This window comes from Hydra viridissima, unplaced genomic scaffold (genome assembly GCF_058129835.1).
Source record: "Hydra viridissima isolate aposymbiotic clone 2 unplaced genomic scaffold, HvirCarnegie_v1 scaffold_5, whole genome shotgun sequence".
NCBI lineage: Eukaryota > Metazoa > Cnidaria > Hydrozoa > Anthoathecata > Hydridae > Hydra > Hydra viridissima.
In genome coordinates, this window is record NW_028324304.1 from 4,849,857 (window position 1) to 4,861,901 (window position 12,045).

The following is a 12,045-nucleotide window of genomic DNA, read 5'->3' on the forward strand; positions in this document are numbered from 1 at the left end:
CTTCTTTTCACGCTTTTTTTCCAATTGGTTTAAAAGTTAAAAGTTTCTTTTTTTGCTAGAGATTTTTAAACTATTTTTTAAGGTTAATATAAGTTTATTCAAAAAAGGGACATAGTTTTTGAGTAAACTTTTACCAAGACCTTATGAAAAGTAACTATTTTCAGATTATTTTACGGGTTAATGAAAATCTAAAAGAAGCTTACGTCACATCTTTAAAAAGATAAAGATGATAAACATGTCTTATTGTGATAAATGTATATCTTGAACAAAAAGAAGTATATTTAATTGAAAAAGGTGAAAATTAGAAAGGAAATATGCACTTTGGTTTCAAATATTTCTCAGTTCATTAGATAGTCAGAAACCTTTGGTTTAATGCCGCACTTATGGCAAGACACCAGAAAACTTAGTCTAAGTCTAATCTTGATTGTAGCTACAATGTCAAAAGGGGAAGAATGCTGCTTGCGTCTTAATTCTTGAATGATGAAGAGTATAAACAGATCCAATTTCCTTAAAGGCTGCGAGAGCGCGTCTCTGTGAAATCTGATGCTTCATATCGTATGTTTTGGTGTCTGTCAACATTGTAGAGTTAAATTTCTTTTTTAGTTTCTTTTTTTATATTTGTTTCAAAGTTTGATAAAATGGTTTGTAGTTAAAGTAAAACTGAATGTGATAAGTGAAATACAGTACAGTCGTTCAAAATTATTTCACCCCATTTCAACATCACAAATATGTAATCTGTTTACTCATTATTTACGCATAAATGATTTAATCACGGCATCTAATTAATTACTTATTTTTGTTAACGGCGCCGAAGTTTATAGTACACAATAACTGCCGGTTATATAAAGAAGGAGAAATATTAGTTTTTTTACAAAGTTTTACTTGTTACTTTTCAAAAATCTTTAAAAGATAATTTATGAATAAAGAAATTTATTACCAAAAATAGTTTTAACTACTTAGAATTCTGTTTTAAATTAAATTTTACAGTCTCTAATTTGCGGTAAATAAATGGCTTGTTAAGCTAAAATTTGTTGTTGAGGTGGAGACGCCTTTGGAGTAACAATGAAAGTTAGTATGTTGACAGGAAGTAAAAGTTTAAAGCCTTCAAAGACCCCTATACCCCCACTCCCGAACTCATCATAATTATATGCTTTTTTGGAGGGAAAATATGAAGTTTGTAAACAGAAATAAAAAAATATCAGAAACTCCATTTGCCGTAAAATAAAGCTGTATTTACCTTCTTCGGCCCCGTAGATTTTTACCTGTGGTTGGATAAACACGCCGAACATGAGAGCCTCTTACACGTAACTACTTGAGAAAGTTGTTCTTTGCTTTATAGTTAAAATGAGTACACTTATTGGCTTCAAAGATGAAGAAATTACTGATAACGTGGACTGGAGCTGCAACAAGTTTGGTGGATTGCCAGTGTGTATTTTCTTTGTTAAAATTCTCCTTAAACTTAACTGATATAATAAGTTGTACTGTTTTTAGTAGATACATTCCAATATTTAAGTGGTACAAACGTTGGTAAAAACATAATTGGAAAATAGACATTATTAACTGTATATACAGATAATTTTTCTGTATATACAGTTTGATGCATGCAGGATAGGTTTTTGTTTTTGAAACTAAATATTTAAAAGCAAAAACTGTTTATGTTGAAGTATTTCTTACTTTCCCGTGTATGTTACTAAGTATTCATTAACAACCCATTTGATATTTTCCTTTAAATCTTTATGGCTGTAATAACCATTTTAGTTTGTATAATAATATTGATTGAAGCAACAAAACTAATGCCATTTTTTAGGACTGGATGATTCCTGGGACTCAGCATCCTAGCTGCAAAGTTTGTGGTGAACTTATGTGGCACATAGCACAAGTATATTGCCCCCTTTCAGAATCGAATTATCATCGTACATTGAACACATTTGTTTGTATAAAAAATCAATGTTTAAAGAAGCATGGAAGGTTGATCCTTTATTTATACATTTATTTAAAATCTTATGTGTTTCAATTATTCACTTGAAATTGCTTAAACTGTTAGAGAGATTAGTATCTGAACTAAAAATTAAACTTTGGCAAACCTTTTTCAGAAAAAAAAACATTTTTGATGAAAACATTTATGATTATTCTGAAGCAAGTTTAACCAAGATTTCAGATTTAAAAAAAAAAAAAAATCATGTTAGTCATGTCAATAAAAATCATGTCAATCACTTTTTTTTTTTCAGAATTATCTTGCCAAAGTCTAAAGTTTGCAACATAATTTTTTGTTTGGATATTTATGGATATTTTACTTTTTCCAATTGGACTTAAAAGATTAATATCTGCAGACTGCAAACACTGAAAATTTTTCAACGTCCATTTGTCACATCCAAACCAATTCTATCATCAAATAAAGATGAGCTGGCTAAAAATTGAAAAAAAAAAAATACCCAAATGTCAACTTTATTATTTCTTACATATTTGTTCTGATATATATAATATATTTGATGATATTTTTTTAATCATTTTTCCTTTGATCTAGAACCAAAATTATATGATATATTTTACAAAAAAATTAAAAATCATGTGAAGAATTGTTTAGTAAAAATCTACTTATTTTGAAACAGTTGTCAGAAATTTACCTTTTTGTCATGAAGCCTATTTTTCTAACTTATCATTCAGTTTTTTTTAATGATCTAAGATATTACCAAATAATTTCCACTTCAACTAAGAGAATAAAGAGTTGTTACAGAAATGCACAATAGTTTACTTTTATGTCTGGACTTACTTAAAACAGCTCTTTAAGAACTGAACGTGAAATAAGTTTTGCATTCCCACAAGGTATATTTTTACTTACAGAGACTGTGAAATTCATTTTTTAAGAGTGCACAAGAATTACAGAATTTTGCATTTTTTTTGGTTATGTGACCAGTTTCAAAAAGTTTTTGAGTTTATGGTGGGGTAATTCCATATGAAATCATCCACAAAAAAAAATTTTTGACACCCTTACATCTCAGAATTTGTTCATTTTTTTCTCACTTACAGTCCATATTAAAAAAATAATAACTGCGAAAATTTTAGTTAAAAATACACATGGGATCCAGAGATATTGTCAGTTAAAATAATGCTGACTCAGCATTTTAGTGATTTTCTGAAGCGACTACAAAGCAACTTTGACATATAGTATCTTTATAATGGCTTGGGGAAATTTCCTAAAATTTGGTACCCCAATAGATTTTTACTTGCAGAATCCAAAAGGAGCACTGTCAAGACTCCATTGTCTCAGGAAATGCCTCGTTTATCCAATTTTGTTCAAAATTATTGACTTGTAAATTCATGATTTTTGGAGGTAAAATGAAGGCTGTGGCCCAAAATCCCGAATAAAAAGTTTAAATGTATATCATTATTTTATCTTAGGTCTACTGAAAAAAATTAGATTCATCAATTGTCTCTCTAATACTTGATCAAAATTTGCGTTTTAAAATTGTGTCTTTATAGAAAAATTTAAATTTTGTAACGAAAGCAAGTGAAATGTTTTTTAAAACATTTATTTGAATAAAACATCAAATAGTGTTATTTATTGACTAGTTTAGGACGTTTATAGTCTTAGGCCAAGGGAGGACCAGCAGGCCTCTGACCAGTTCTCCCCCCCCCCCCCCATCTCCCTGGATTTCTTTTTTTTTTTTTAATGCATTAAATGATATAATAATAAATAATTATTAAAATTCAATTTAAAGCATAATTTTTTTTTAAGTTTAAGTTTGAGAAACTATTTTTTATTATTTCAATTCAAATCGGTGAATGCTTACCTCTTATCATATCAAAAACAAGCAAATGTTTTGTTTTGTTCTTTTTAAAGGTTGCACTTTCCTTGTTTGTATTTTTTAAAAATGATTGTGAATTTAATTGTTTTTGTATTTTTTAAGCAGTTGGTATTATAAATAATAAACATATTTAATATGGAGAAATGTGAAATTAGAAAAAGTCTTAACATTCATTGCCACAAAACTGGATTTTCTAGAAAACAAAGTTTTGTTCAATTCAAAGATCTTTCTTGTGAAAAACAAGAAGTAATAATATGGCGAGCAAATTTAAAGGAAAAATATTGTTCAATAAGAGTTATATGTTGTTATCATGAGCAATTCTATGGAAAATATTTTGAGAGAAAAATTAAAAAGTGTTGCAATCCTTTTGGAACACACATGGAAAGTAAAAAAATTGCTATAAAAGATAATCTAACATTAATTACAACAGAGTTTATATGGAAATTAAAATAAAAGAAAAACATTTTATTATTTATAAAAAATTTGATATTTTCAATTATTTTAAAAACTTAAAACTAAATTTGTTTCTTAGGTTATATAAATATTTCCCTAGACTTGGCGAAATTTTTGCAACAAAATAATGTTTATGTAACCCCAGGTTGGAAATTCTGCAGTAAATATTTAGGTGGAAGAACAGTTCCTGGCACAAGGACATATCATCATTTTATTCTATCATTTTATTCCTTATTGCTTCAAACACTATAAGTCATAAAAAAACAAGTATTGATACATGTATTGAAATATTTGATATCATTCCAAAAAGCAAACATAATAAAAAGATTTCATTAAACATTAAAAAAAAAGGATTATATTGCATGTTTTTATGACGGATTTTGGTAGTGATTGCTGAAGATGTAAGTGAGCTTGATATAAAAGTCAGATTCATGCATCCACATGGACCGAGTAAAAACTTCTTTTGGCCAATGAGAAATGATGAGTGTTGGGTGCTCAATTCTGAAGTTATATGTCTAAATTCTACACCCACAACAATATCAGGTTGTATGTAAAACATATCTGATTTAGATTTAGAGAATATAAGCAGTTGGTTACAAAAATAAATAGATAAATACATTTAAAATAATTTTGTTGTAATTTTATTTACCTATTTTGGATTTAGAATTTGTCTTTCTTTTTTTCAAATCCTTGGATGGAAGGCTGAGTAGCGTTTAAATAAATTCTACTGTCCACCTTATTATGTCAATCACTATATTAGTAATAATCTACTAAGTAATACTATAAAGATATTGATTGTTAAAATGTTTTAAAAAATGTTTCAATATTTTTGGTTTTAAAATTTATGATTTTTAAAATCGTGAAAAGATATTAGTTTACTGTGCTTACTTTAAAATAAGAGGTAAATAATGAAAAAAATAGTTTCTCAAACTTAAACTAAAAAAAAAATTATGCTTTAAATTGAATTTTAATAATTATTTATTATTATATCATTTAATGCATTAAAAAAAAAAAAAAAAATCCAGGGAGATGGGGGGGGGGAGAACTGGTCAGAGGCCTGCTGGTCCTCCCTTGGCCTAAGACTATAAACGTCCTAAACTAGTCAATAAATAACACTATTTGATGTTTTATTCAAATAAATGTTTTAAAAAACATTTCACTTGCTTTCGTTACAAAATTTAAATTTTTCTATAAAGACACAATTTTAAAACGCAAATTTTGATCAAGTATTAGAGAGACAATTGATGAATCTAATTTTTTTCAGTAGACCTAAGATAAAATAATGATATACATTTAAACTTTTTATTCGGGATTTTGGGCCACAGCCTTCATTTTACCTCCAAAAATCATGAATTTACAAGTCAATAATTTTGAACAAAATTGGATAAACGAGGCATTTCCTGAGACAATGGAGTCTTGACAGTGCTCCTTTTGGATTCTGCAAGTAAAAATCTATTGGGGTACCAAATTTTAGGAAATTTCCCCAAGCCATTATAAAGATACTATATGTCAAAGTTGCTTTGTAGTCGCTTCAGAAAATCACTAAAATGCTGAGTCAGCATTATTTTAACTGACAATATCTCTGGATCCCATGTGTATTTTTAACTAAAATTTTCGCAGTTATTATTTTTTTAATATGGACTGTAAGTGAGAAAAAAATGAACAAATTCTGAGACGTAAGGGTGTCACGGTCTGGATGATTTCATATGGAATGACCCGGTGCGCACAATATTGTAAACAAAAGCACTTCCAAATCAGGGTCAGACTCTATAAATTGTATGAAATAAAGAAAAAATTTTGTTAAAAGAAAAGTTTGAATAACTTCATACTAAAGTGTTTATTTACTGAACAAACAGCAAGCCAAACAAAAAATGTTTTTGTTTGTTAGTTTATGCAAAATAGGTGTATATATGTTTTTTGAATTGCTTATATTCTTCAATTTTCATTAGTGCTACAGTATATAGAAGTCAATTACTTGAAGTTATTCCTGATGTTTCTACAGCTGATGTTGTATGTATTCTAAATATTTTTGAAAGTATCACCAATTAACTTTATTGAGGCTCTAAGAGTTTTTATTTTGTTTTTTTAAAAAATGATTTATACTTAGTTGTCTCTGTTTTCATTATTGTTATTATCCAGGTTTTTTTTCGGAATAAAAAAATGCTCTAGATGAATTATTATGCTCTAGCATAGTTAATCAAGGTTCTAATCAATGTGTACATATTCAAAAAGTGTTTGTTTTTTTTTTTTAGGTGAGTTTTTTGTTGTTGCATCAATAAAAACTGAAACACATGTTACTAGCATGTCACAGAAATCACATGTCACTGGCTATTAGAAAACCATTTTTGTTCTAATAAAAGAATATCATTTAAAGTGAATGCTTTACTAGATTTTTATCAATTGGTTGCAAATGGCTTTTTAAGTTTAAAGTCTATAATGCAGTTTAATTTTATCAGTTCTTAAACCAATCAGCAATTAAACCAGTGTGTGATTTTTATTTAACTTGTAAAAAATAACCAAAAAATGTGTATTGCAATCTGTACTGTGTGAAAAAGAGTTTAAAGTGTAGTTGATGACAATATTATATACAGTGATGTATTGTTAATTGTCTTTTCTAGAGTCAAGATGATTGGGGCACAAATGATTGGGTATCAGAAATTCCTATCAAAACTAGTAAGTAAGTATTTTGCTTCCTTATAGTGTTTTTTTTTTTGTTAATTTAATTTTAAAAAATCTTAAGTTAAATATTTAGTATTTTGTCTTATTTTTAAAGTTCAGATGAAACAACATCTGGTTGTGATGCTACTGTACCTTTAAAATCAAAGAGTTCTAAAACTGTGACCAACTTACATCCCATAGATAATTTAGTTATTTCTTATTTCAAGCCATTTTATGTGTAAGTGATAGTATTTTGTCTAATAATGGAATGATCCAAAAATATGCAAAAAAAACTATTCATCATTTTTTTTTTAATGTAAACACATTTTTTCTAGTTTTGTCCTGTCCGATTCAGATTTAGCCTTTGAAGAAAATACTTCTCATGAGCAACAGCTCTACGAAGATTATGTCACACAAGAGTTTAATCAGGTGAGTTTGAATAATACAGAGATCCACACTGAAGTTTATGAAAGAACCAGTGTAAAACATGGTGATCATGCGTTTTATCGCTTACAAAAGAAGATATCAGGCTCACCATCTCAATGCATGAGGTAAAAATATTTAAATAATACTTTGAGGGTATGTGTGTGTTTATATATATATATATATATATATATATATATATATATATATATATATATATATATATATATATATATATATATATATATATATATATAAAACAGATAAGTTATATTTCGATAATACAAAATATCGACATATATTTTTAAATGAATTTTTTTGTTTGTTCCCATAATTAAGTTTCATTTTTATTTGTTTTCTTAAAAAATATATGAAGCTGTTGATTTTCATAGATATAGAAGAAATGGTGAACCTTTGATATTGTCGAGTGTTTCTACTCCGACCGCACCGTTTGAAACGATCCCTCCGTGTCCCTATTGCAATAAACATCGAGTATTTGAAATGCAGTTTATGCCTCATATTACAACGTGCTTAGTGGAGATAGATGGAGTGCGATCAATTAAAGAAAATAGAGAAAAAGTTTGTTTGGATTTTGGGTGTTTGTATGTTTTTACGTGTAGCGGGTCATGTTGGGATGATGGCGAAGGTGTAAGAGAAGAATATGTAATTATTCAGCCTGATCCCGACGAGGCTTTATTGTCAAAGGTCTTGTAAATATATTTAGTTAGTTTTCAATAAGTTTTTTGTAAAATTCATAGTCTCGTTTGTTTTTCATATGTTCTTCCTTTTCCCAAGTTCTTAAACTTGGGAAAAGGAAGAACATATGAAAGTTTTTGATTATTTGTTGTTGTTGTTGTTGTTATTGAGTTCGAAAATTCATTTTTGCACTATTTTCATTTGGATTTTTTGATTTCTCAAATTCTTTTTTTAACTGCTTCAGAAAATAAGAAAAATAGCTGTCGTTACCGTCAACTGGGGTGACTTTGGCCACTTTTTTGTCATTTTGTTTTCCTGTAAATTTTGTGCTTAGTTCTTTATATAAGTCATTACCTAATGCAGTTTTTCTGATCGAAATACCTAGCAATTCAAGGTATTTTTACTATGAAAATCATGTAATCCTTTTTCTCCTTCGGTGTGTTTTTAAAGCTCTCCTTCTTTTGGTTGGTTGCAACTCACCCCATGTGACATATGACGGAACTTGAATGATCGCAGGAATATAAAGGCTCTCAACTTCTTGAAGTGGATCTAAAATATTGTTTCCCAAGCTCCTTCGGCTGCTTCTTTGGTTTGTTCCATTAAACTTTCTTTTATTTAAAAGCGTCTCTTAAAATTTCCGCAAACTCTGAACCTTTTAATATTACAATTACACCGACAGCATTATTCGTTTTTCCTTTTTCGTTCCGGTACTTAAATCATTTTTCTTGAATTGCAATTAGATGCGATCTATCACGATTCCTGCGACAACATGAAATTCGTAAGGATAAAACTATTAATAGATTAATGATATTTAATATATTCATAAGTAGAAAAAATTTCAGCAAAATGTTAACTTCATCACTGAGCGAGTTAGGCCATTAAAAAACACTTTCCTTGATAAAACTGTACGCAACAACTGGTCCCAGATCGCTCCTAAATTTTACTAAAGAACTCTATAAAAAGTGCAAAAAATTAAGTGGAACAAATCTAGAAACTGAAATATTATTTAAAAATTATCATTTAGAGAAAAATCAAAACTTTAATTAATGGCGGTCCGTTATGACAGTTATTCAGAAAGATACAAAAATTCGTACCACACTGTTAGTTGACAATTGTAATGTTAATTACACTTGTCAACTAACAGTGTGGTACGAATTAGTTAATACGTGTTGGGAGCGAAGTTTTCTGTTTTTCGTTCGCCGGGTTCCATTTCCGGAGTTTATTTAAAAATCAAGTATATACAGCGTTTTTTCGAAGTTCTGGACTAAAGTTAAAAAACTCGGTTTAGAAAGATGTTATGTTGTAATTTATACTATTATCTATATTATACACAATCAAATGTTCAAACTGCTAGATAATATCGATAATTTTATAGCATTTATGTATATTGGCTGCATCTAAGTGTATCGGCAAGAACACATTTTATTTCCGAGCTAAAATAACTGCACATTCCTTTCGGATATACGAGGGAAACTGTTGCGTTTCATTTACGAAGGAACCCGTTTAGAAAAGCACGTTAATTTACTAACAACAATTGATATTAAATATTCTTGTGCTTCATTGTACTTTTTTTTCATATATTTGCTGACGAAATGTAATTTTTTTTTTTTTTTTTGTCGCGATTTTCAAATTTAAAAGCTTGTTTTTCCGCATAAATAGAAGTTTTACAAATGTCTTTTAAGGGAGGGTTTATACAGTTTCACTTTTCATACTGGCGGTTACTTTGATTATATTCAACTGATCGTTTTCTAAATTAAAAGCAGGCTTGATCTTCATTTAGAATAATGGATACAGCTTCTTGTGATGGCGTGTTCACTTTTAATCGAAAACGTCTGTCCGCACAGTCGAACGCAAAAATTCAGCGTAAAACAAGAAGAGTATTTATTTTGGGATCAACGAAAAGCGGTAAAAGTTCGTTAGTTAAGCGATTTATTCACGACACATTCACTGACACATACATTCCTACAATTGAAGAATGCTACAATCTGGATTACGTTTATAAAGGTTATAATTTAAACTTGGACATTATAGATACATGCGGAGTATTCATGTTTCCTGTTATGAGAGATTTAAACATTAAAAAAGCTGATATTGTCATAGCAACTTATGAAATAAATAACGACGTATCCATTAAAGAAGCAATTGCATCGTGTAAAAAAGTAAACGAAATTCGCAAAGATGTTATTCCAGTTGTTCTAGTCGGCTGTAAGTCTGATTTAAATGATGAGAAGACGGAGTGCCAAGACACCATTGTTGGAGAGTTGGGTGGCTTAAAGTTTAAACATTTGATAACATCAGCAAAATTAAATATGAATGTCAAAGATGCTTTTGAGCTGGGTTTTGATGACATCATCAAAATAATTCCTAAAAAATCCTTGACTTCAATCGAACACTTCGTTAAAAAACGCGAAGAGAAGAAAAGAATAAATTTTTGTGTAATATACTGATGATAAAATTATAATGTGTAGGAGAAATCAAAACGGATTGGGATATTTTGAAGATTGTTTAGTATTTTTCATTTTTTAAGCGTAGGCATTTTACTGTGACCATTTTTTGTGAGATTTAAATTGATTCATAAGAAATTTCTTTTTTTTATCTGTTTAATTGTTTGGTTTTAGACTAGCCGAGATAAAATTTTATAAATTAAAACTAATTAAATGTTTGAGAAAAGAATTCAATAATTATTTTAAATCATTTTGATTGAAATATTTGCACTATCGACTTACAGAAAATGTTAATTTTTTATTTTATATTTATATATTAAATTATATATTGTGAGCATATTTTGAGTTTTATTTCCTCCAGCCCCTCTAATCAAGTGTCTCCATAAATTTAAAAAACAGATCCATTAAAAAAACTTTAAACTTTAAAATAAGAACCAATAAAATTTTTTAGGAAGAACCAAAAATAACTTAAAATTATTGGAAGCAATCATTAAAAGCTATGAAAGCAATCTTTTGAGAATGCTCCCATGAATTTCAATTACTGCAATCAATGTTTAAGAAAAGGAAACGGATCTGGATATTTTTAAACACTTTTTTCCCTTTAACTATGCAATAAAAGAACCTTCGAACGAGTTTACCATATAAGAAACCAATTAAATACTGGGCGAATTACCTTTTTTGCATGAAACTGGGCATTGTTGGTAAGTTCATAAACTAATTACAAAGGAACGGAGAAAGGGTTTTGATTTATTATCAAAAGTCTGTTGGAAAGAGATGTTTTTTTTGTTTTTTTTTGTCAAGAAATGTTTAAAAAGAGATCCAAGTTTCAGGAAATCCTTTTTAAGATTAAGATTATTCATCATTTTATTGAGTTTATTTTCTGGTCTTGGTTATATAACAACTTAGTCATCATTTAACCATGGGTTTTGGTTATCAGATTCTTCATTTTATTCAGTGAATCAGGCTGCCATAACATAACTAAGATATATTTTTGAACATCTAAACCCGACTCATTAACTATACGATTAGTAAAATATGATTAAAAAAAAAATATTGCGTTAGTAGCGGAATCTCAGGAAATGTATTTTTCCAAGTATTCTAAGGAATAGTGAATAAAAATCCTCGTGGAAAAAACTTTTGCACTGCATAAATAAAAATCACACAGTTTGGAAGTCTTTTTGAAAGTTAAAAGTCTTTCAGCTGCCTTCTTATTAAACTTTACTTACTGTTACTTCATACCTAATTACCAAAACTTATGGCTAAATGATGACTAAGTTGAAGACTCCACGGGAAGAAACGGCAGGGTCACATTTTGAAAGTTTCGACTTTTTACACTTTCTAGCTTTACTAACCATAATAGCATATTTTGTATTTGAACTCAAATCAAATAAATGATTTGATGCATATTTAAAGTTTTTCTAAATTTTCCTTAAACTTCGAAACTTATAATAGTCTAGTCAAATTAGGGTCCAACCTGGACAAAATTTGGATAAAGATGAATTTGGTATCATTCGAAGCGTAATTTTATCTACTTTAACATATCCAAAATCCACCAAAATCCATAT

At 28.6% G+C, this 12,045-nt stretch overlaps 2 protein-coding genes across 5 annotated transcripts; both read left to right on the forward strand.

Moving 5' to 3' along the window:
• The first annotated feature begins 7 nt into the window (after positions 1–7).
• On the forward strand, positions 8–10,618 carry LOC149888117 (uS5 assembly chaperone PDCD2L-like). Of its 4 annotated transcripts, none has more exons than XR_016452444.1 (8): positions 8–1,425; positions 1,808–1,968; positions 6,209–6,269; positions 6,878–6,932; positions 7,033–7,155; positions 7,253–7,468; positions 7,733–8,045; positions 9,817–10,618. XR_016452444.1 is itself a non-coding variant. In XM_090087187.1 (8 exons), exons 1-8 carry the CDS (start codon positions 1,345–1,347, stop codon positions 9,838–9,840), a joined length of 1,038 nt encoding a protein of 345 aa, XP_089943313.1. In that variant the 5' UTR covers positions 8–1,344; the 3' UTR covers positions 9,841–10,618. The 4 variants fall into 4 exon arrangements, 1 of the variants encoding a protein (XP_089943313.1); XM_090087187.1 differs by having other exon boundaries at positions 6,878–6,936; XR_016452443.1 differs by lacking the exon at positions 9,817–10,618 and having other exon boundaries at positions 6,878–6,936; positions 7,273–7,468; positions 7,733–8,091.
• Positions 9,821–10,618, forward strand: LOC145189065 (GTP-binding protein Di-Ras2-like). Its single transcript, XM_080065630.2, has one exon. The coding sequence runs from the start codon at positions 9,821–9,823 to the stop codon at positions 10,481–10,483; it is 663 nt and encodes a 220-aa protein (XP_079921756.2). The 3' UTR covers positions 10,484–10,618.
• Positions 10,619–12,045: the final 1,427 nt, after the last annotated feature.